Source organism: Lagopus muta, chromosome 4 (assembly GCF_023343835.1).
Source record: "Lagopus muta isolate bLagMut1 chromosome 4, bLagMut1 primary, whole genome shotgun sequence".
In the NCBI taxonomy this organism is placed as follows: Eukaryota; Metazoa; Chordata; class Aves; order Galliformes; family Phasianidae; genus Lagopus; species Lagopus muta.
In genome coordinates this window covers 1,217,461-1,242,807 of record NC_064436.1, presented here as the reverse complement: position 1 = coordinate 1,242,807, position 25,347 = coordinate 1,217,461, and the positions used below count along the sequence as shown (strand labels likewise).

At 40.8% G+C, this 25,347-nt stretch overlaps 1 protein-coding gene across 6 annotated transcripts in view; it reads right to left on the bottom strand.

Moving 5' to 3' along the window:
- TMEM131L (transmembrane 131 like) overlaps window positions 1-25,347 on the bottom strand; it is a 67,161-nt gene that overhangs the window by 33,417 nt on the left and 8,397 nt on the right. For 5 of the 6 annotated variants that reach the window (XM_048941626.1, XM_048941631.1, XM_048941625.1 and 2 more), the window contains exons 4-7: window positions 5,566-5,637; window positions 4,437-4,560; window positions 3,866-3,982; window positions 1,451-1,558 (exon numbers count right to left, since the gene is read on the bottom strand). In XM_048941626.1, coding sequence (XP_048797583.1) covers window positions 1,451-1,558; window positions 3,866-3,982; window positions 4,437-4,560; window positions 5,566-5,637 — 421 coding nt within the window. The other variant, XM_048941630.1, reaches the window with a different exon arrangement.

Here is a 25,347-nt window from a genome sequence, read left to right as displayed (position 1 = left end):
TCATACCAGCTTTCATGGGATCCCAATCAGGAATAAAGAAAACTAAAAAGGGCACTTCTAGAGCAGACAGCTATATGTAGAGAAATCTTTTCCACAAATGGGACTCAAACTCAAGCCACAAGTTTCTTTTCAGGATTTAGATCTTGCCTACCACCTTCAACAGATGTGCCTGCGCCACTGAAGTATTTCTCTCCAGACTGGCAGCATTCACTGAACTGAAGAATAATTCTCCAATTATAGCCAGGCAGGAAAATTATACCCAGAGCTAGGAGAACCAAGTCAATGCTCTCTTGCATCTTGTGTACTAGGACAAGATTGGTGCCAGGTGGTGCTGCCAAGCATGATCTCAAGCTTGTACTCTAGAGAAATAAAGCAGAGGAAAATGCTCCTCACTATTACAGTAATGCAAATGTCAAATGCTCCCCAAAACTTTTCTACTCAGTCATTTAACAGGAAAAAAAAAAAAAAGAAAAAAGAACTGAGGTGAGAATTTTTCTCAGGAAAAACAAACAGAAGATACCGTGAAGGCAATCAAGAGAGATTATATTTAGATACAAGATTATATTCTGTTATGTGCTAAAATATTCAAAACACTCTTTTTTTTCTTAAACAAAATTAAATCCATACGTAATACAAAAGTTTTTATTCATAAAAAACTTGAAGGAAATCAGAATCATAAATTTTTCCAGTTAGTTACTCACTTGAATGTCTATATAGCCTAGAGGACTACAAAAATAGAACCACAGAATCATTATGGCTGGAAAAGGCCTCTAAGATCATCTAATCAAACTGTCCAGCCTGGAACTGCACCTAAATCTCAGGAACTGTTAAAGCTTCTCTTCCAATTTAAGTAGTTATGCCTCCTAAATCCATCTTATTTTATTCCTCACAGTTCCATGTTCCAGCCAAACCAAGCACTGATGTCTTCAGCAGTAACAGAAGTAGGAGGGGATACTCCAGCTGGAATCTTGTTCTCATCAGAATGCAGTATGCTATGATTTCTAATTAAGTGATAACTCATGCATATCACAGCTGTGAACCAGCCTGGGAAATGGGTCTGAAGTAAAAATTGAAAAGTTAAAAAAAAAAAAATTGCTCAGCTTCTCTCTCCCCAGTCATGTAATAACATAGTGAATTTTGTTTTCTTTTAAAACAGGTCGATTCTCCTCTTTGATTTAGAGAAGGGCAACATAAGTAGTTTTATCAGCACAACTGAGAGCACAACACACCACAGAAACACACAGAAGTGGAAACAGTCTAAAGGCCAAAAGATGTTTCTCTCAATAAAACCAGAAACACCAGCTCACCGTAAAACTACTTATCTATCTCATTTCCTCTCCCCCACAGTCACTTAGATTTCTGTTAAAATTCCCTGTACCCCAACAACCTGAAAACAAAATTCTTTCATGTCCGAGTAGGTTTCACTTCTGCTTGAAATGTATTACTGTACCAGTGTTCGTGACACCTGGATGCTCTGAATGTGTGGAAGCAGTAAGTAGGCATTTGCTAGCTGTATTCTAGGCTCTTCCAGAGATGTCAGAGTTCCCACTCCAAAAACCTGTTATTAAAATAGAAATGAGTCATTATGTCAACATTAACTATTTCAGTTATCACAGCAATACACAGTTCTATTTTGCTTCTATTTTGCTACTAAGGACCTCAGGAAGTATTACATTATTTTAAAAGACAACATATATGATTTCAAAAGTTCCACTGTGCAAAGTAATTATATGCATAAGAAGCACAGCAGCATCTTCACTCACCTGCACCCAAAAGAAAAATGCTCACCTGCACAGCATCAGGTTATCTTAGAAAGAGAGCTGTTAAACACTTCCTGTTCTTCATTACAATAGAAACACCCAAAATATGGCAATTCTATATTGCATCCAAGTTGGCTAAGCTAGTACCAGACACTTCTATCATTTTTACTGTTGGTTTTGTTTTGTTGTTTTTAAGCCATGAGTGAATGGAGGCATCACCTTCCAAATTTTCTTCACTAGTGATGATGTAAAACAGAACTGCTTTTCAAAACTGCATATAATATTTACACATCGTGGGAGTCTAAAATGGAGAGAAAGCAAACAACAGCATCCATAGTTTTACGGTCATCACTGGGCCATGCAGGAATTTCTGAAAAACTCGGTTCCAAGCCCAAGGGCATTCTGAATTTAATGGCTTTGTCTTCAAAACTAAGTAAAATACTGGTTGATCATTTTGTTTTTAGAAGTCTGCAATATTCAGAGAAGTGCAAGATTTGCAAGTTGGTATTTTTTACTTTTTTTTTTTTTACTGCATTCATATTCCACTCTGTCAAGATTAGTTTATGACAGTGAGATGTAAGATTACCTCAGGTTGCTTTGTTTTCCCCTCCTATGAAAAATCCTTTAAGGTTTTTCACTTACTTCTATGCAAAGAAATCTTTTTTAAATTGAAAAAAAAAAAAAAAAAAAAAACAAGTAAACACCAATGTTTTTAATCAAAAGGACAATACAGTGCTCACTGAAGACCTATGACAGCTATGGATAAAAAACAACACAGAGGAAACATTTTTGGGATGTTTCCTTTTTTGATGGAGACATTGATATAATGCTACTTTCTCTCCACTTAGGCAATTTCTTCATACACACTTCACACACAAACGTGTTAGCAATATCAAACATTTCAAGCCTTCTGAGCTCTCAAGGGTGCCATACCTTGTATAAGCACTACAGTTAGATCCAATTTTAACACTCTTAAACCTAACACAAGCTGAAATCGTGGACAGTTACTCCTGCTTGTTACATTCCTTACACATGGCTAGTGAAATGGTCTGCCAATAACAGCATGCTATTGATTTTAGCAGCAGTCCAACTCCAGAAAATCAGTTTCTTCTGACACTGACAACTGCTTCCCCACCACTTGTTCACAGAAAGCTGTGACTGAGCTGGCTAGGTAACAAAAACAAGGGGTTAGGGGTGAATGCAAAGAAGATAGATGCAAAAAAGAAAAGGGCCATAATACAAAGTTCCCCCAACATTTGGCATCACCCTTAGTATGTGGCTTAGTAAATGGCAATATTCATATTCCAAAATCTGTATTTCAGTGAACTTCTCTCTGCTTCCTTATAAGGAGCTTTGTTTTCTAATTCACTATGAGAGTGGAATAACTGAATGGTTGATGAAAGTTGGCATTGTTTTTAAGTCATCGGACTTGAATTCAGACTTTTTATTTTACTTACTTTTTATTTCATTTAAATAAATGAAAGTAAAAGAAAATTTGGAATGTAAAATATCCCTTATAAAAATCTTAACACCTAGCAACCTTATACTTCTCTGGTTAATCAGATAGCAAACAGCTTCCATTCAAAACTCACTACTTCCATTTTCACATTATAATTAAGCTTTCACTTCACATTGCATCTCCAGCGTATTTACATAAAAAACTGCATACACATAAAAAACCTGCAAACATAAAAAAAGCTGAAGATCACCTGAGACACTTCTTAAATGCCCTGGTGGGTTTTTTTTCCACCATGATAAATACAAATTCCAGAACAGTTCATTCAGGACTGCAATATTATGACAGAGCCAAGCAGCAGTGACAGGACCCTAACACTCAAAGTACACACAAACAAATACAAATATACCTACTACCACAGGTAGCCCCACTAGCAGTTGTGATTTGAAATGCATACTTGTACAAGGAATCATGAGATCAGCAAGATCTGATAAAAGGGATGAACTGTAAACAGTATTTCACTTGACTGGTATCAGGAATTCAACACACATTTGAAGTTGACTTTTTTTTTTATTTTAAGTTCAAAATGTATGAATACAACTTTCAAAAACACAAACTCAAAACTCAAGTGAAAAATAAGCAAAGTTACCTGATATGAAAGTACTCCATGAGATGAGGTATTTATAAATAACGAGCTTTCAATATTGCCTTCTTCTGTTGGCAGAAAAAGCACTCTGAATGAAGTTTTTCCCATAGCTGGAATCACCTACAGAGACCACAAAGAAGGCAGCTTGCTCAGTGCAGTTCATTAGAACACCCACTACTCACCCACAGACATTCCCACACACACAGCTGTATCTGTAGGTCCCAACCTCAGCACTAAAAAGTTTCACCTGCCCATATCTCTCAACTCCATCAATACAACAATGAACACCCACATACTTGTGGATGACTGCATAATGCTGCATGTAACAGAATGAGACTTGAAGTCAATTTAATGCTGAACAGTTATTTTCTTTCTGGATTACTGTAAAACACATTTTCTACTGTAAGTTTTGAATGTCTTCTCCCTCACCAGTCTCAGTAAAAATGAGCAGAAAAGTGCTAGCAAAACCAGACAAAAATTGGAGGTAATTAATTAAATGTAATTAAAAGTTCAGGCCAAAGGAAGCATGAAGGCTTGGCCATTATGTATTTTCCAGAAGTACATCAACACTCACCCAGCTATGTACAGGAGACACATGAAACTGCCTAGAAGCTGTAAACACTGAATTCACTACAACTTCCCTATCTCTACTAGGATTGTAGGCATGCAGCATTTTAGCTCTTGGCAATCCCAGTAATCTAAAAGGGGAAAAAAGAGAAGGAAGTTATTCACATTTTTAAGTTCAGAACATGCACAAAAGGCATCCAAACAAATCACAGTGAAACATGTTGATATGAAACAATTTTCTAGTTGCAACTATTTTTTGAAAACAAGCAAATTCCATCCTCTAACATACAAAGACCAGTAGCTAACACTAGGATGCAACTGGTGCACCCAGCCAAAGTTAATCATCAACTCAAAATACAGAGTTTTTTTGTTTGTTTGTTTGTTTTGGGGGGGAGGGAAGGGAAGAAAAAATCCAACCCCACCTATTAATTTCATTAATAGACAAAAATCTTTTATTTAAGCAAAAGTACAAATCAACCAGTCATCTTCTGTCAGTTAAAACAAAGATATCTTAAGGCTAGTGTGTGAGTTAATATATCCTAAAAACAACTTACACACACACACGCACACACACACACACACAGCACATTCTCTGGAAAATTCCTTTCACAAGGGGACCCTGCTTTTTTTTTGTTTCTTTGTTTATTGATGGAATACCAATTGTCGTTTAAGAAATTCTTAAAACTTTCTTCTAAAAGAGAGCTAAGAAACCATCATATTTTCCACCAGAATGTTTAGCCTGAGGTTTTCTGATTTTATTTTTGAAAGTCAAAGGAAGCAACAAACTCTCCCACCTTTAGAACGAGAACTTATCAAGAAATGAACAATGGAATGGGGAAGAAAACAGAACCATCTTGCGGAATCACCTGAGAAGGCTGTTCTGTATCTACCCAGCATGTGTTACGGCTCCCTGCTCCCTTTTCCTGCTTTCTATAACCACATTGATTTTTCATTATAAAGTATAGCAAGGTGCAAAACATAATTCCAACTCCATGGCAATTGCTTACTATCCCTCTTTTCTTCTTTTTTTTCTTCAGAGAATGGAGTGATCTTCACTGATGGCCTCAACCTAAAGGTAGCCCAGCAAAGCTGTTCCTCCCCACTTAATTGAAATAACAGTAGTGGAAGATACTCACTGCATTCCAAAATGCAGAACTGAAGGGTGAAAGTGTAGGGCCTTCCCATTTGGAGGCATTTTTGCTGAGAAACTGAAAAAAGGAGACAAGAAGCTACAATTAGTATTTAGAGGTCACAACACTACTCACAGCAGAGAAAGAAGATACGTTACTGGCTATGCTAAACACTATTTCCAAACCTTTTCATACATTCCTCTCCCTGACATGAGAGCAACCTTTTTAAAAAGGTAAAACAGCACATACTGGAAAGCCCATACTAATATAAGCTGAGCTTGATACACATTTCACTCCAGAGGCACTGCTGGCTCAAACAGCCTCCCTTTCTTGCATTTCTTCAGTCACGGTGAGGCACCTGTATTTGAGCCTGGGCAGCGAACTACAGAGGAGAATCCATATAAGAGTCCTGAGAAATGAAAACTGTATCAGCATGGAACAGACCCATGGTTTAATCAGAGAAGCACTTGCACCAGCAGAGCAGAGACATGCATGTAGAAAAGCAAACAGCAGCTTGTGAAAATCCAATACCAAAAGAAGACCTTTCCTAACTGGCTTTAATACAAAATCCAACTCATTTCTTATATGCAGAAGAGAGTAAGAAATACGTGGAAACAGGCATGTCATCATCATCTTTCCTTTTCCCTTGGAAAATCTACAGTGAAGTTTGTCAATTCTAGCACCTTTTCACCTTATTTCAATACGAGCTGATGCTCGGTAATGCAGACAGAAGTCCTAGCATATCTTCACTTTCTCACCAAGCAGTGAACAAGCCCAGCCCTGCTCATTACAGCTACATACCCAGTTTTGTGCTGTTAAAAACTTCCCTAGAAGATCCATAAAGATCCACAGAATCTTTATGGATCCTAGCCAGAGCCAGCTTTATCATTACTGAGTGATGCTAATCAGCAATCCAGCAAGGATAAGCATGAGGTAGGAGAGAAGGGCTGTGGTACCATTAGTCATCCAGGTGCTCTGCATTACAAGCAGTAGTACAGTCAATTGGTCCCCAGATTAAAAATGCTTCTGTAATATTGCACCTTTTCTCTATTAAAGTACTCACATAATTCTGTTGTATTCCAAACCAATAGAGCCATCATAATTCATTACCCGTCAGGAAAAAATCTGGTTTATTACTCCTAAGATCATCATTCTCCTAATAACGTTTCTCCCAAAAGGGAGCAAACTCCCTTGCTGTTGAAGCAGTAGGAATGTTATACATACCCAGGTGATACTTCTGGAGTGTTGCTGAAAATAACAAAGGATCAGATGATGCAGAACCCCAAAACCTAGGTGAAAGGTCAAGTCTCTTCCCAAACACCCTGTTTGTGCCCTAGCCAGCGCCTGCACCATGTCCAGAGATACCACAGCACCCCATTGCCTCCCACTCTCCCCCAGAAATCAGCTTCAGGACATGCCTAGCACAAAAGTCAGAGTGCTTCTGTTGCAAGCAGATAAATCAAAATCGCTTCTACAGCAAAAGCCCAAAATGTCAGAGGTAAAACATATTTCTTAAAAATGAAAATTGAAGGACTCTTAATATGCACAAACATAAACAACAAAATAAAAGTTAAGCTATGTGGTTTATGTACTATAGTACCATCTTGAACCCCATCACCACTTCTCATGTTTCTCATATCCCACGGGTATTGCTGTAGTATCTCTTCCCACTTAGAACCCCTCCAAGAAGCAGGTCAAGAAGCCAAGCGCTCTCTAACTTAATAACCTGTCTCCTTGGAAATTCCTGCAGCACCAGCTCTCCTCCTTAATTCCTAACCCTATAATAGGCACCCAGTGCAGCAGGGATACAGGAAGCCGCATCCCACTGAGCTAGGGATATCCTAGTTTGTAAAAAGCACTGAATTGCGGTTCGGACAGCTGTAACAGCCACCCCTTCCCTGATCAGAGAACAAGAGAAGCCCTGTGACAGCAGCAGCAGCACCTCAGGACTGACACCCCGTTTGTTCTGGAAATGGCAGCCTGGACCTAGAAGGGCTGTGCTTAAGCCTCAGTGGAAGCCGGGAGCACTCTGGGCCCAGTCTTACTACAGCACACACTGCTGATACAGAGCTGCTGAGCACCTCTACCCACAGAACCCCACAGCCCAGGGGATGGGACGGCAGCTGCTTCTGCCCTGCATCCTGAGAGGCCTCTATGAGCCCCAGCTGGCCCCAAAAGCAGAGCAGCTACATTCCTCCAGCTGCTCACAGTCCAGCCTGGCAGCCGACTCCCAGCACCTGCAGTGCCCATCAGCACCCAGGAAGTGGTGCCAGAAAATAACCAGAGAGCCGTGCGCACTAAACGGCACAGCCTACGCAAGGAAAAACCTACTGCTTTTGAAGGTTTGATTTTCTTTTGACATGACGTTGGGATGGAATAGGGGAAAAGGGCAGGCGGCCATTCTACCTATCACACCCAAACCCTCTGCTATAAAGAGAAAGGGGCTGGTCCATCAACACCAGAAGCACAACTCTGCTACCACATCTCTCCAAATGAGCTGGAGTCTGGCAGGACACTCTCATGCACCAACCCCAACCAACCGAGGCTGCCAACCAGATCTCAGCAGTGCATTTGACACAGAAGAATGTTTCAAAGACAGATATATTAAGAGGCTTAAAAACTGAAGTCACTTGTAAAACAGAACACTTACTTTAAAATAAACAAACAAACAAACCTAATCTCACAAATGGATTCACTTCAAATTATGCCAAAAAACCTGTTGGCTGCAGACTGTATGCCCAAAAAAGTACATACTTTCACGAGAAAGTAACAGGCCTGGGAACAGCCCACAAATATCAGCCTAAGAATGGAAGTCTTGAAACAACTCCCTAATGTGGAGATAGGGTTTCTACCTCATTGCTTTTCCACCACCATCCTGTTTAGCAAAGCCAGGTTCCACTCCTCTCCCATTTCTCAGGCTGACCGACAGAGCACCATCTTTCAAATTCTGAAATCTCAGGGGACAAACAGTCCAAACTGGAGGGAAACAGGAGGAAAATGGAAGAGGGGAAAGGAACGCCTGACAGCTACCTTCACAATGACTGTTCAACAAGCTGTAAGACCTTAGGGCATCCCATTCCCTCTGCTAAGAATTCCTGTAGGTGTTCACATGTGGGGAACAGGACATCAGAGGGACACAGAACTGCTGGTGTTGCATAAGGTTTGGGGGACATGTTGGTGTTCTGTTGATGGGACTAGCCCAGGGCTTCCAACACAGCGATGCTAATCACACATGTGCATGAAGTGCTGCTAGATAGCAGCTGAGAGTGTTTTGACCTTCCTTCTTTAAGTTTTGTTATTCTTTGCTACTACTAGAGAAGATCAGTAGACAACCAGATCAGCACAACTTATTTATTAAATACTTGCAGTCTCCAAAATGAGGGTTTATATGTAATACATACTACTCACAAACATTTCCTCCAAATAATCAAACAGGTTTTCTACCCATCCTCCACCCATATTGAACAGAAAAGGAAATTTTGTTCCAGTGAGGTATTATTTATACTTCACTGAACACAAGAAAAGTGTTCCCATAAAACTGCAAACAGGAGACCAAGTCTACTCTGAAGAAATTGTCTTCTTTTAGAAAACGTCAGAAGAGTCAATCCATCCTATATATGTATATACACACACACATACATGCAGATATACATAGACATATATGAACCCCCAGCAACCTGCAGGACAAATGGTAGCTGAGCTGAAGTTCAGAGCTCACTGCAAGGATTTTTTTTTCTCCCATCAATTCCTCTAAACCTTCCTGTTATCCCTCTTTCTTTAGCTGATAACTTCAGATTCTACAATTAGGATGCCTGTTATCTGATAATTCATACAGCAACAACTGTAGTTGGGAAAAACATCACTTGTGAAAAGTGGCCCTTCCTACCCTCTCTCATGCCCTTTGTTGACCACAGATAGAGAAAAAACAAAGAGGGCATTTAATTGTGCTTTTTTATCCATGCAGTTGTGGGAAGCAGCAGACAAAAGGGTCAGGATTCCTTAACATGCAAGAGGTCCTCTTCAAGTGATGCTGATCAGACAGTATAATGGTTGTTGGCTTCTTTTGTTGGTTTTTTGTTCGTTTGCTTCCATTATATTCACAGAATTGTAATCTGACTTTTTATGTTTGGCATTTTGGCACTTCATATGCTCAGTGTATGAATTCTACAACCCACAGGGATGAGGCTCTGAGATACAAAAGCATGTATACTGCAGAAGAAAGCACAATTCATATATGTAAACTGAAACAGAGAAACGAAACTTAAAAAAAACATTTATGGATTGATTTCAGATTCATCCCCCAGACTACTCCTGATAAACAAAAAGCACACGAAGGAGATGGACACATTAACAGAACCCAGGTATTGTCAGCACTGTTGAATATTGCTAACACGAAAACTGTTCTGATGAATGGATTTATTAATTAAGGAGAAATTAATGCAGATATGGTAACAGATCCCAGCAGCAGCTGAACTAAAGTCTTCTGCAAACCAGGAGCAAAGCTCTGTTTATCAGGTCACATAGTCACAGAATCATAGAATAGCAGGGGGTGGAAGGGACCTCAAGAGATCGTCAAGTCCAACCCACCTGCCAAAGCAGACCAAGACCTAGACTTAGACCAAGTTGCACAAGGTAGGCATCCAGATGAGGCTCTCTACAGAAGGAGACTCCACAACATCTTTGGGCAACCCATTCCAGTGCTCTGCCATCCATACCATTAAAAAGTTCTTCCGCATGTTAGTATGGAACTTCCTGTGTTTAAGTTTTAGGCCATTATTCCTTGTCCTATTGCTATGCACCACTGAGAAGAGCCTGGTTTCACCCATTTGCCTCCCACCTCCTCTTAGACATTTATGAACACTGATCAGATCCCCCTTCAGTCTTCTCTTCCCCAGTTGTACAGACCTAGGTTACCCAACACCCCACAAGCCACGGGTGATTTATTAAAAATTAAAAAAAAGTTCAGCAGATAAAAGAAGAAAAATAAGGGTTTCAAGCAATGAAAACTTAGAAGGCAAAAAGCCTCTGCTATTCTTAGTGCTGCACTGTTGAGAGAAGAGGGGAAGGACTGACTCACTGCCTCTCTCCACACGCCTGGGGACAGGCGATTCGTCACCAGGATTCCTTCATAGGCTTTGTGAGAGTGCACCACTGCCTGTGGGAGAAGAGTGCTGCTTTACAGACACCAGGGAGCACACCACAGCACAGATGCCAACACAGCATTACCACTGTAAAACTGCTCTGCCTGCATGCCTGCTATCTTGCATCTTTTGGCTAAAAATAGGCAAGGAGAGCTGATCACTGATAAATCAGTGGACAAGACAATTTCTCTCCAAAACTAAACCCTGTGATTTATGGTGGGAGTCACGACTTCTGGGGGCAGCTGGCTCAAGCAACCTTTTTTTTTCCTCCAGCCAGCTGTGTGAGTGAAGCCAAGCTCCTCGTCTCCAGGCTTCCACAACCAGTCATAGCTCTACCAGGCAACTTTTGCTCACCTCACCACCTAGTCCTTTCCTATATAACTCTGCAAGAAGGTTTATATAAGAACTATTGAGAGTAGCCATCTAAGCCAGCAGTGCTTTATTTTCACTTAGTACAAAACCATAACTGCATTAAATTTGTAATCGTCAGGAAAGTGCTCACAACGGGATGTAAATATAAGAACACAGATTTACTTTTTTTTTCTCCTCACACCTAGATAGACTCCTTGAAAAACACCCAAAGACAACAAATGCAGTGTGATAAAAATTACCATAAGAGCCCTGCAGAACTCTAGAAGAGAACAGTTAGATGCAAGATGCTGTAATAGATATCTTGATGAAAAGAAAATGTTTTCTTCTCCAGATGCGTGCGTGGTTTATATTTGAGCAGCAGCACAATAAAGCACGTTTAACAACAGAATGAAATTATTCCCTCCCGTAAATCAATCCTCAATTTCTGAAACAACTGAAATCTGTAGTACATTAAGAAATGAATTCACAATGACTTCGGTTTATTTGAAATCGTTTTCTGAAACCTCTTCTTTCAAAATCCCTCAGCCACCCAGATTTCAAGCAACAACCAAAGCTCTCTAGAGATGCTCCAGATGCAGCCTGTATTTTTTAGGCATCTTGGACAGCCTACTTCAACAACATCAAACTAAGAACAGGGATTCTGACAAAAAGGAAGACTAGTGCCACACAGAGAGCATTAACAACACCTTCATGCTGCTTCATTAAGCGAGGCTTCCCAAGTGATTATAAAAACCAGAGGGCAGAAAAAGTCCTGAAAGCCCCCAAGCAGAGGCCTGGGAGGGCACTGCAGAGGCTCCTCCAGCTGTGGGCATGGTTCAGTCACTCTTGCACACAGTGAGCACATGGGCTGTGCAAATCAGGTACTCAGGCACCACTGGCCTAGATCAAACCTGTGACTTGTAGCCACACACACACACACACGCACACATACAAAGTACTGTTTTATTCAGACAGAGATACACCATTAGTTATTCATTTTGGATGTTCAGCCTGGGCCCACTTGTTCAAATGCACATCAAACATTTTCCTTGGAAGCATCTCCATTGCTATCAGCAAAGCCGGAGTATCTGGGCAGGCAAAAGACCTACTACCTTCATTCTCCTTTTTCTTTCTTGCAGCGAAACAATTGCCTCTTCATTTTTGCAACAGTACAGAGAACCACCTCTAAGTACCTATGAGGATGACAACTCAGAAAGCCTGTAATTCACCTTTTTTTTCCTCTTTCTTTGTAATCTATTTTATTATCACCAAATCTATTGCATTTACTTTTACTTAGAGTCACTCGCCTAATGAATCAGTGGCTCCCTCAGAAGCCATGGCACTCTCACTGTTCTATCCTGAATCACTAGATGCTGGAACTTGGGAGTTATGAAAAAATATTGTTGTTCAGCTCTTTTTATGAATGCTTCTACTCCATGAGAGTGAAATAAAAGCACAAATCCCAAAGGCACACAAGTCAGTTGGTATTGTTTTTCAAACCTCAGAGACTTTTAGCCAACTTCATGCTTTTTTCCCCCCTTCCTCAAGTAATGTTGCCAAAGCCTTCAAAAACCTAAAACTGCTTGCAGAGCCCTGGTTTGTTCTTCAAAACCTAACACTAAGATCACATAATTTTAAAGATGTTAACTTTAATCAGATATACAAGAGTATTAAGAAAAACTGACCTGGAAGCACCCTGGTCTAGTCTACAGGTGAAAACAGACATCTTTTTGAAGAGTGCTGACCCCTCACAACTCAAAACTGTTCTAACAGGAGCTATGGGCCTCTTATAATCACTGTTTATCCAAGCTCCAAGCCAGAGCCTGTAACCTGAAAAAAGTACCTAGAGAAAGGGAATGGGCTTTTGCAGTGACAACACAGAGCCTTCTCAGGCCAAGCATGACCCGAGCTCTAAGTCTTGCACTGGAGCATCATGACGTTTAGATAACCATTCTCTACCCAGATCTCAAAGTGCCTCACTGAAAGTAATCAGACTTTACAGCACACTCTTGTGAAGGAGGAGAATAAAACAATCTTAAGAAAGGCAAAAAGTTCACCATATACTCACCTACACTGTACCTAAGGACAAGGAAGGTAAATTTCTTTTCATAAACTTTTGCATGCCCCGTAGCCAAGTATTCAATTATGCCCTTCAAACAATAATGTGGCAAAAGGTGTTAGTGATTTATACTGCTTTTAGGTTATCAACCTGTACCAATATAATCAGGAATCTAACAATGACAAAGAACCAAGAAAATAAAGTACCAATTCTATCATACCAGCCTCAATTAAACTGATTTCTTTAAAATTAGCAACGCATTCACTTGCTGTTTCTGCAGAATGCCTGCAACAGGAGAGATGTTGAAACTCAAAAATTAACATTAAGGAGGACCAAAACAGTAGAGAAGAGATTCCAGTCCAAATAAAACCAGCCTTTCAATGCATCAACCTCGATTCTGTTTTTGGTGAATTAAATAAAAATCACTTCATCAAGCACAATCTTACTCAAAAAGCTCCCAAGGTTCAGGGCCAGTTTCTGTCAGTTCAGTAGCAATGCTACTTCAAACGTTTCACTTTCACAAGTGAGAGCAATGCAACACATATCCCGCGAGGCACATCTTGCTCTAGCCTGAGAACACAGGAGGTTATTGACAGAAAACCCAAAGGGGCTGCAAAGCTCAGAGTAATAGGAAGTTACATTCTTGTCAAAAATCATTGCAGCCAACTATTTCCCTTTTCTATTTACAGCTGCAGCCAAAAAAAATTTCCAACTTAAACAAAAACATTTTAAGTTAGAACAGTTCAGTAAGATGCACAAAAGAGCCCTGTGGCTCTTTTGTTTGACCTGCTTAATAATTAAGAGCGCTTATCTTCCTACAATAGTCAACTCTTGCTGTTTCCTTATTAATCCAAGTCTTCTGATTTCCTCTTGCAATGAACGAGTACAGGCTTTTAAGACAGCTAAGATTTGTATGACAGATCTTAAGGCCAATAAGAAGCACCTGGGAAGCACTAAAACCCTCCCCAAAACAGAAAATAAAATAACAATGGCTAAAAAGGTAACTAAACAAAAGAAAGAAAACTCATATCTAAGACTTAAATAAATAAATGAAAACCTGCTTCTAACTTACTCTCTTTAGCATGGACAGTGCAACTGATAGCGTCTGTCCCTCCAGAGAAGCCATGACATCATTAAGCTCACACGCCATATAAAGCTGCAAAATCTAGCTCTGACAACAGAGTGCGAAACATCAGCCTGGACCGTCTGTTTTCTCTTTTGTCAATTTCAGCCCTAATCTTCAAACAGAAAGCAACCTTTAAGCATAGAGCTTTAAGCATAGTAAGTTCCCAGGGTCTAGAAAATAGATGATCTTCAAGGTCTCTTCCAACTCAAGCCATTCTATGAAAATAAATAACACGTGATCTTCTTTCAAAATCCTTTCACCAAACTTCTACTGGATCAACACACCAAGCCCAGCTCTCACTGCTATCTTAATTTTAATTTTACAGGGTAAAAGGTTGGAGCTGCTGTTGATTGCCACACTTATTAAAAGTCTTAATTCTCTCCCCCAGCAGAGAAAACTTCATGCAAGACTTTCTCAGGTATGTGGGAGCTATCCAGAATTTGAACAATACACACTGGCTTCCCAAGAATCTCTAATTTTTCATGTCACCAAATAGCATTTTCACAAGCTGTATCATACGACCACGGAAATACAATTTAGAAGGAGAAAGAAAGGAAAAGAGAAAGGCTTCACTTTTCTTTAAGGTACTTTAAAGCACAATGACACCATGAAATTGCAACACAATCTTCCTATGCTTGCAGTAGGCTCCAGGAGCAAGGGACAAACACTGTGCTCCCATCCCTAGGGCCACTTTGAAACATCATGGGGGAAAGCAAAAGATAAGCACCAGCCAGTAACCAAACAGCATCACAGAAAATGCAGCTTTATCCCCAGATCACTTCCTCTCCATCTCATAAGAGCATCACCCTGCTCTTGGTTCTACCTCCTTCCAGCCAGGATGCATCATACCCTTTTTGCTCCTCCTCTCCTTGTTTCAGTGTCATTCCACAAAGTTTTTCATCCTTCAGCAGTAGCCTACCAGACTTTCTGCCATCTGATGGAGTCAACACATGATACTGAATATATTGATACAGGACATGTATTTTCTACAGAAATACTGAACTTTTTTCTTACAAAAACATTGAAGACTTACCATTTATTCATGTTTTATTAACTCACTGCACCTAGGCATTTTCATCTCCATCCGTACGCTTCAATACTCCAGCCACCTACACCAACCATCCAGTAGAAGCTTTTCTTTCCCACAGAATCACCAAGGTTGGAAAACTGGAAAAGACCTCCAAGGCCATCCAGATCAACCATCAACCTACTACCAATATTTCCCCATTAAACCATTCCCCCATTAGTAAAAACCATTAGTATATCTAAATGTTTATTGAAACGAGAACCAGCTCCCCATACACAACACTGGTTACATTTCCAAGCACATCCCTATCTGCGGACAGAAAAAGGGGGAAAGTCCCCACAACATCAGATCATTTCCACATTCTGACCATGGCATCACGAGGACAGCCTGCAGAATTCCCCTTGCTGTACCTTCCAAAATACCCAGCTTGTGCATCTGTCTCATATCACCAGCACTCTTGGTCAGGCATGCAAAATGAAATGCCACTTCCACCATATAGTGCTATTAATAAAAAGAAGCATTCTTGGTCTATCTGTGGCCTGCTCCTCAGCACTAGCAAATATTTATGCTCTATTAAAGTGTGTTGTTAAAAAATAAAACACAGACAATATGAAAAAAATTATACTAGAAGATCCAAATTGGCAACATCTCAAAAATTTTAGCATTACTAAGATTAGTAGTTAGAAAGCTTATTGCAGAAATCGGGTCCCCCTACAAAATATCTGGAATGTGTTGAAGCCAATGCAAAGCAGACTATATGCCAGTTTCTTCTGGTGTAAACAACACTGCAACTTCCTACTATTAAATAAAGTAGAACCATGTGAACTCTCTGTTCCATAGGTTAATTAACAGAACATCCACCGCCAAAAATCTCCTCTACGTTACAGCTGGCATGTGGGCTCTGATGCCCAACCAACAGGCACCCGGAGCCCTGTCTGCTTCCTTGGGTACGATAGCTAGTGGGTAAGAATAGGGAGAAAAATGAGTTGGAGAGGAAAAAAAAACCAGCAGGAAGTCAGCTTTCGGTATTTTGCATCAGTTCAAAAAATACTGCAATTAAGTACTATATTAAGACTTTACCTCCTCTAGATTCTACTATTTCCTCCTTTATTTCAAAACCAAGGAGCTAACCAGAGTTCATCAAGTTAAAATGTCAATCCATTGCTTTTAACCCCCCATGGTCATTAAGAAGAAAGGGAAAAGGAACAAGCCTCTGTAGGCACAGCATTTTCACATGTGGCTCTGAGGACAAAGATCTGTAAAGCTTTGCATCTTAATGACCCTCATAAACCAGAAATGTGTGTTCACTTAATAAGTGATGCTCTTCGCTTCTGCACTCTTCAAAAACTGATCTATTTAAGCTGGGGCTTCCCAAGCTCTCCATGTCATGGACAGCTGCTACTTGCAGACCAAGGACGACTCCTCTGGAGTCCAAGGTCACCTTCACCAGCTGACCTGCGCTCCTCTCCCTGCTCCCTTCTCTGCACAGTCCCATATGGGAACTCCAAACACACACATACACACACACACACACACACACACACACCACAGTGACATCTCCCTCTCCCTCTCCCTCTCCCACACAAGGAACAACAGAACTTCAACAGAACAATCTCTGATGGCTGGAAGACACAGCTTTTGTCAGAACAGTGGCAAAAGGTTAGAGAAAAATCAGGAAGCATGAAGTGCTGCCCCAGCCTATGGTGAGCAGTAGACAATACACGGAATTGTAGCTACCACCACATTTATTTATTTATTGACACCTCACCTTACCATTCCACAGTTTGTAAAATTCAGCAGAAGGCATTAACAGCTTACAAGATGAAAAACACCAAGCAAGCCTGAAAATGTGGGGATGGAGGAGTGTGCTGGTGATTGTTTTAGAGTGTCTACATGAATCTGGAGGACCAGACACATTATCCTAGCAACACTGGGACCACTCACAAAGGGCAGCAATGCCCCCTTTTCAGAAGGAGAATTTAAATGCCCCAGAAAGTAGGTCACCAGCAGGCCACAGAAATACCTAAGCAGACAGCAGGCACCTCATGGGCTGCAGGCAGCTGCTTGCAGCAAAGGCTGTGAATAAAAGAGGGAGCACATCAGGACAGAAATGGGACAATAACTATTGAAGAAAGGCAGTTAACAGCAACAAAGAACATAAAGCACGGGTCAAGGAGTAGGTCAAGCACAGGCCCTTCAAATCCCCACACTCCTCCAGCTGCCAGGAATCAAAATTTAGACACAAATCAACGATGCACATGGCACAAAGCACTAACAGGTGAGCAAGCACAAAAACAAAATGAGCACATTAAAGCCACAACATGAAAAGAAGCTGCAAAATGCTCTATGGTATTGCACTTCCTAAGGGCATTGCAACATGTTATTGTTCCAATCCCATAAAAAAAATACAGGAATTACATGTTTATGCTTATTGAGTTAGCACCTTCATTCTTGCTCTGTTCAGGTCTTTACCTTTTTTTGGCAGTATGTTTATTGTACAGCCCTTAACTGCAAAATGTCAAGTCACAACTTCAATCAGTAAGACAATGCGATTCAATGCAGAAAACATCTGCAGACAAAACTTTTTAATCTGATCAGTACAGCATGATCACCGCTGTGTCTCATCAGACTGTTCCACTTTTCAAGTAGAGAGCAAACAGCACAGTAATTTTTGCACTAATCCCAGCAAACACAACCTAATCTGTCAGAGGGACATCTAGCATCCACAGCTCCTTACGTCTCATGCAAAGCACACCTTCATATTCTAAGCAGTGGCTTAGCAGCAAATCAGGCAAGCATAATACATGAACTTTAAAATTACTGTTTTATTTTCTACCACACATAATAAACATTTTTAATGAATTTACTATCAAAGAAAAGTACCCTATCATGACAAGTAATTCTCCAATAAAAATCAATCTGTTTTGTCATTTATGCCACAACCCTCTCCAGACTCAGCTTGATTGTGCACTAACAACTGCTAAAGGTCTTCAAACTGAGTGAGATGCATACAGAGATCCCATCTGCTCATAAAACACCCAGATTACAGAATGTGACAATGGCTTCTGAGTGGTCCCATCGTGGAAATCCTTGAGACCGTGGGTACTTTGAGTATAAGAAGCTTGACAAAAAAAAAAAAAAGTGAGAAGGTTTGAGAGCCTTCAAAAGTGCACAGGTCTTAGCAATTGCTTGTGGGAATGACATCTTTTATCAAAGAGCACTATGTGGCTATGGAGTTGAAAGGCACTGTAGAACACAGGAATCTCCACATCTCAGACCCCATGCAGAGGATCCTCAACACAAAAACAAGCACACATCTGTTTTTTCCTTTCTCCACTGCTGAACACATCACACAGCCTACTTGCTTGGAGTTAAATAAGTCTCCTAAGTCTCTCCTTGTTCTAAAGGTATTCCAGACTCACTGCTCAGGCAAGGACCCATGTCCTAAATACCAAGAAACAGCATTCAAGTCCATACACTAATTTGCACATGGGTTAACTTTGCATTGATACATGACTGCCAAACTCATTTCTGTTCTCACTAATAAGAAACAAGTACCTACAGCTCTAGCACTGTATGGAGTTGCCCAATCCCATCCCAAAGCCCATCTGCTGCCCATGAAGAAATGCTTCAAAGCTGCTCACAGAGGCCAGAGCACCAGGGGAAGCAGGATGCCAGGTGGCCGTTTCTTGACTTACAACCAGAAACTGCAGAAACAAATGAAGCAGCTTAACAGGAAAGGTCAAGACCTCAACACACCAACAAACCTAAATTCTTTGAAGCATTACCATTTGGATCCACTGCTTACCAAACAATGTCAGCTTTTAAATAACTTTGCAGGAGTTGATCGCAGATGTTTGAAAAGACTCAAAACTGGTCTCTAAAGCTACTGTAAGTCTGAGACTATTAAGAACAATCCCACTTTGGAGCCTCTGGCAAAAGAATAAGAGCCCTTGTAAATCAGGAGGGAAGCTGTACTGCAGGAACACGACAGCATTCAAAAGGCATAAAGAGGAATAAAGGACAGTAAAACAGGAAAAACTATTAACTTTCTGCTAGCTTATGCATAAGCATTCACAGAAGATTGAAAAACAGCTGGGAAAGTCTCACTCAGAAAATAAATACACATGTGCTACCAATAAGGCAGAAAGTAGCAGAGAATAAAAAAAAAGCAGAACATGAACTGCTCACCTATTACTGCTTTGTCCACTTCACAAAGCTGAGACTGTCTACCCATTTCAGTTCAAAGGTAACCTTATTATTGACACAAGGTTGCTGAGATACATAAAGAAGAGACTATTCTTCATTCCTTCTGAGAAAATTACTAGTTCCCAGAGAGAAACATTACAGTAGCGGGGGGCAAATGATCTACCTACAAAAAAAGAAATACTGAGAACGTACATAACAATGTCAGATCAGTTTTGACTAAAGGTCACCTTCTTTACACATGTCATTCAGGTTTCTGAGAGTCACAGAATTGTAGGGGTTGGAAGGGACCTCCAGAGATCATCGAGTCCAACCCCCGTCTTCCTAGAGTCTTCCTAGCCTGTATAAGTTGGTGAAGTTATCAATCCACTGATGTACAAGCCTTTGCAGGGGCCCAGTCAGCTTCAAATTTTAGGACTGCAAATGAACTGAGGTAACTTACAACAAAGGCTCAGCTACACTACTGTGACAGTCACCATCCCACAGTCTGAAAGAACAGCTTCTGAACAATCTAGGCGTAAGAAGCAGCGAGCTGTTTTCTGCATTTCTCACGTTCGCTGAAGCAGTGTGCTGTTGTGAATAAACACCACAACACCAAGAAATACGACGTCAGAAAGTTCAGCTTCTAAACAAAAAGCAAGAAAACCACAAATCACGGATAAGACACTTTGCACTTTCAACAGCAATGAACATTTTACACTATTTTAACTTGCTCCTTTCTATTTCCAAGGCTTTATAGCTCCTTCATAAAGCTTTACAGCAAAAGTTGGCTTTCAGCATGGTAACAACACCTACTACCCTGGGCTTGAAGTTTCTTAATTTGATGTCTGTGGATTTCCATGTGGTTGAGACGGCGAACTGCCAACTACTATTCAACAGGTACTGCAGCAGATCCCTCATAGCAGACCAGAAGCCAACAAGTTCACAAAGACAACCAGAAGGCTATCTCCCACCATCCTCCCAGGGAACACTATTCCGTTCTCTCTAATGTTCCTTCATAATTCTGAGAGTAAAATTTCACAGTGATGGGTTCTGATTGAGAAATTGTTTTGTTTAAAACTTACACAAGGCCCAGTTGTTCTCCAGAAAACAGTCTGTTTTGTATACCCCCCCCCCCAAAAAAAAACCCACTGCCCCGAGTTCTCATTGCCTAATTTGTATTTCTCTGCACTTTCTAAAAGATACCAAGACACACACACAAAAAAAAATATGCAGCCTTATTTCTACATCACTTTGGGTCTGAATGTATAACCAAGACTGAACCGAAAGTGGCACAGATGAGCTACTTGCTTTGATTTTCTGACTGTGTTTCTACCTACACTGGCACAGCAAATACCAAAATTACCAAGAAGGGTCCTTCACCCAACTACCTGCAAGTCATGCCACTCAGACACCTGCCAGGGTGGGAAGTCTGCTTTCCCAGGGCACATTTCCTCATCAGATTAAAACAGGTGAGGTACTAGAAGCTAGAGTTGTTTTGCCTCTGTCTAGGAAGACGAGAGGAAGGTAACAGCATTGCCTGCCAACACGTTACCATGCCACACAGAGATATTTCAGGTAACTTTGTAGTCAGCTAAAGAAATCAAACCAACACGCTGGTGCTTATGATTCAAAAGTGGACTCTGCAAATCCCCAAACAAGCTGCTTTATTTTTCCCGCTTTATAATGATTTCCCAATCTGTAACAGCAGGAGAACTAAAACTCCAAATAATTACAGGGTACCCATTTGGAGACTGCTGACAATGGTAAATTATTCCAGATGCCTACCTTTTAACTGCATAATAGTGTGATTACAATTACTAAGAATAAAGCTCTGGTAAAAAAAGAGAACTAAATGGCAACTATTAGGGAAGTAAAACTAATTGAGTAATGATAAACTTATAAAGCTAAGTATATTGTGTCCTGCTGTCCACAAATCAGAAGGATTATCTTCAGATTAATGAGCATGTGAAGTCATCATAAGTGTATTAAAATATAAAAGTAGAAGTGTAAAAAGTTCTTACTCCAAACTACTTACAGTACAGAATTAACACACTGGCTAAAGCCACACTGAGATTATGGCTACAACAACGACAAATGTGCCACAGCAGCTGTTTGCTTTCTTTTTTTTTTCCCCCCCCCCTCTCTCTCTCAGCACACAGTGCCCTCCTGTCCTGAGTGATGGCAAGGCAGGTTCTGCTGAAGCAGAAGGCAGCCCAGTTCCCCAGCAGCACTGGGGAGCACCAGCAGAGGGGGGCTGCATGCCATTCCAAATCCACGCACACATTTTCAGGCACAGCTGCACCAGCAGCCCATGCCACCACTTCTTCCAGCTTCAGCACCAGTGCCAAAACCAACGGAGCAGGAGGCCTGGCACCCTTGTTCCATATGCTCAGATAAGGCCTGGTTGAGCTCTAAAGAGTGTGCATCTGGGGCAGACTCCATCCCAAAACATAGGCCACGTACAGCTTAGCAAAAGCCTAAAAGAAATAAAAATGGTGTACAACCAGGCTTGGGCATGCACACACACCTTCAGCATTCTGCTCAGCAGTGGACAGTGTGAAAGCAAGGGGGCAGGAGGGGGAGGCTGCAGAAGAAAACAGAATGATGGCAAGCCAATGTTAGTCTGGCAAATACTAAGGCAAAGAAGTACTTTGAAACTAGAGTTGTCTTCTGATCTGACTTGTAGAGCTGCCAAAGACAGGGGATAGCCCACAGACAGCAGAGAGGGCAAGGCAGACTTGCCACGTGGCCTGGAACTACAGCCATCCCAGGCCTGTACAGGAAGCATGAGAAGAAAGAAACAATGCCAGAAGTATGGAAAAGACCTGTGGGAGAGACAAAGCAGCAAGAGGAAATGAGGAAGAAGCTAAAAAAAGACAGAATTCCACAACCCAAAGCATGGTATTTCTTCTTCGATTGGTTCATTACATGGCATTTCACATGGCATTGCATGTACACACATTACATGGCATTGCATGACAATTGCAGAAGAACCCATGTTTTGGAAGGAGCAACACACACAAGGAGCACAGCTGTCCATAACAGCATACAAAGCAAAGTTCATCAAGGCAAAGTTCATCAGCAAATGAATTGAAACTTATAAAATGGAGATAAAGAGATTAAAGAAGCAGGAATTCAGTATGCTACCCCAGCCATGCCTGACAGAAACCTAGGAGAGTGGGAGTAATGCCAATAGTTCCCTCCAAAACCATTTGTTTCTTCTTCGTCCACAAGATTCCTTAACTTTGTTGACCTTCCCACAATTTCCTTCAGTGAGCTTTTTTAAAATTTATTGTTATAGCTTCACAGGATCCCCTGTGTTACCTATGAGGAACGCAAAGACAGCAGGTAGATGTAACTGTTAGAAGTGGAAGCGGGAAACACACAACATTCATTTCTTCACGCGCCCAATAAAGCTTAAGATGACAAGTCCCCTGGTGATTTGGAGAAGTAGTAAGTAGAATGCAAAAATATCAACTAAAAACAAAAATTAACCAGTATCAAAGTGTTTTTTTGGTACAATTCAGTGAAGACACCCATTCAGGGCATACTGCAGAATTATATATTCCAGGAAAAGCCCACAGCAATTTTTTCAAATACTGGGGGAAACTGAAAGCCTAATGGAACCTAAATGGTTAGTGGCACTGGACTGATGCTTTGGCTGAAAACACTGTTTTAGGATGGCTCCTTTTAAACCATTTAAACGCCATACCTCAACATTCCCAGGTGACTTTTTAGCTCCTCACTTTAATAACTTTCTCAACTTTGGCCTTAGTAAAAATGCTTAATAAGAAAATACCACATCGAACAGTACTTTGTATTTGGACACTAATTTTTCCCCTTGACTTTTTGAATTTTGATTGCACTTGATGATCTTGAAGGCGTTTTCCAACCTGTGCGATTCTATGATTCCACGACTCTATGATTTGTTTTGATAAAGAAAAAATAAATCAATCTTCATTGTTTTCAGTACAAAAAAAAAAAAAAATTAAGTTGATCCTAAACTATTTTTTTTTCCTGACTTGAGCACCAAAGCCAAATTTCTGGCACACAAGCTTTATATCAGTTCCATGCCATTACTTTCCAAGAACTGGACTGTCAAAACATAGGCTTTTTTGAGGATGAGTCATCTGGGTAAGTTTTTAGATTTCCAAAGTGACTTAGCAGATAGTAGTACCAAGCTCATCTGTGCTTCTGAACCACAGAAGGGAGGAAATTGTCACCAGTGAGAAACTGACACTCAAATTTGCAACGTGAAGTATGCTAGTTCCCAGACAAAGCACAGTACCTTCACCTGCTAAGTACCTGCAGGAGTGCTGACCATGTCGTTTTGCAGATGTGTACCATGACTGCACTGCTGTCTCAGACAACCAGTACACCCTGGAGTTCCAAGCTGTTAGCTTAAATCCTTCCAGATTACCAACTTTATCACACCTCCGCAATGTTAAATGTCTCGCTGGCCAATGCCAGGACACAGCAATGTGTCAGTACACTACTCCTTTGCTATCTTTACTTTCCCATTTCCCCCCACATCTAAAGCACAGGTACAGCAAAAAAAACCATGAGAGAAGGAGCAATCCCACTGCAGGATCAGGAGAGGTGGAAGTGCTGAATGCCTGCTGCAACTCTGGAGGCAAGAACCCACCTGAGGTGGATGGCGCATACTAGGGACACACAGAGGCACTTGCTTGGCTTGTTTTACTGAGTGCAACTTTATTTGGACTACTGCAAGTGTTATTTACTATCTCAGCTTAGAAACTCAATTCCTCAAAATGACAGATGAAGAATGTCATACCTTGGAAAACTCTTTTTTTCTTTTGGTAGCTCAGTGTCTGCTTTCTTGAAGAGGAAAGACGATTCAAATGAATCACCTGTGCACATCAGTGAGCAGTACTGTACCTTTATCTGTGCCTTTTGACTTACTCTGCTTTAGCGTACGCGTAATAAAGAAAGCACTTTAGTCTTCAAATCCTGTTATTCCCAGCTGTGCTGTTCCTCAGCACAGGGGAAAGAGAGTCTTTTTTGTCAACACCTATCACCGACACTCTTCTAGTATTTTGAACCAAAGTTACCCTTCCAGAAGGCATCTTTTCACCGATGACTTTCAAACGTAAGGAAAAACTAAAAGAAATGTGAAGTTTTCTTTTAACAGGTTAGACCAAATAAGCATGACTCAGTCTGTCAAAGACTGTGGCTTGAAGCAGTACATCCAGCAAGGCAAGTATCTGTCGCCCAGTATTTCTCGCTGTTGAGTTTGATCCAGGGAGACAGAAAGCAGAGAAAAGCAAACTGAAAGAAAAAGGCATAAATGATGCGACAACATCCATTCCTCTAGCACAATCATAAAAAAAAAAAAAAAAAAAAAAACAGCAGCAAAGGAAGACCGCCCAAAAAGGAAGACCCCATGATGCACATAGGCAGGAAGTCGGCCAACAGACTGTTCACGCTTTACCATTTTTAAGTAGGTTAACAAGCCCATTAGCCTAGAATCTAAAAATGAATAAAACAGCGTTTTGGGAAGAGATCTCATTCATACCCCAAAATGCTGAATATTCTGCTTTCTTCAGCTCTGGGGAAAATTCTGAATTCTCTGTTTCCGTTAACTTCCATTCACACTGCTGCTTCCAGATCCTTTGCTTCAAGTGCTCTGGGGAACTGCAGCATGTTTAGCTGACTTCCCTAGGGCATGTTGGCAGACAACGAGATGGGAGATTCTGTGAGCACTCATGTTTTGCTGCTATAAGAAAAGGAAATCCCCATGACTTCAGCACACTGTGACGTAAGTCAAGGGAATCAAAGTTAATCTGGAAAGAACCTAGCAAGTTCTAGCCTTTCCAACAGATTCTTGCTAGGTCTTCTTCATTACATTCCTTCATTATAGGCATAGATCAGTGTT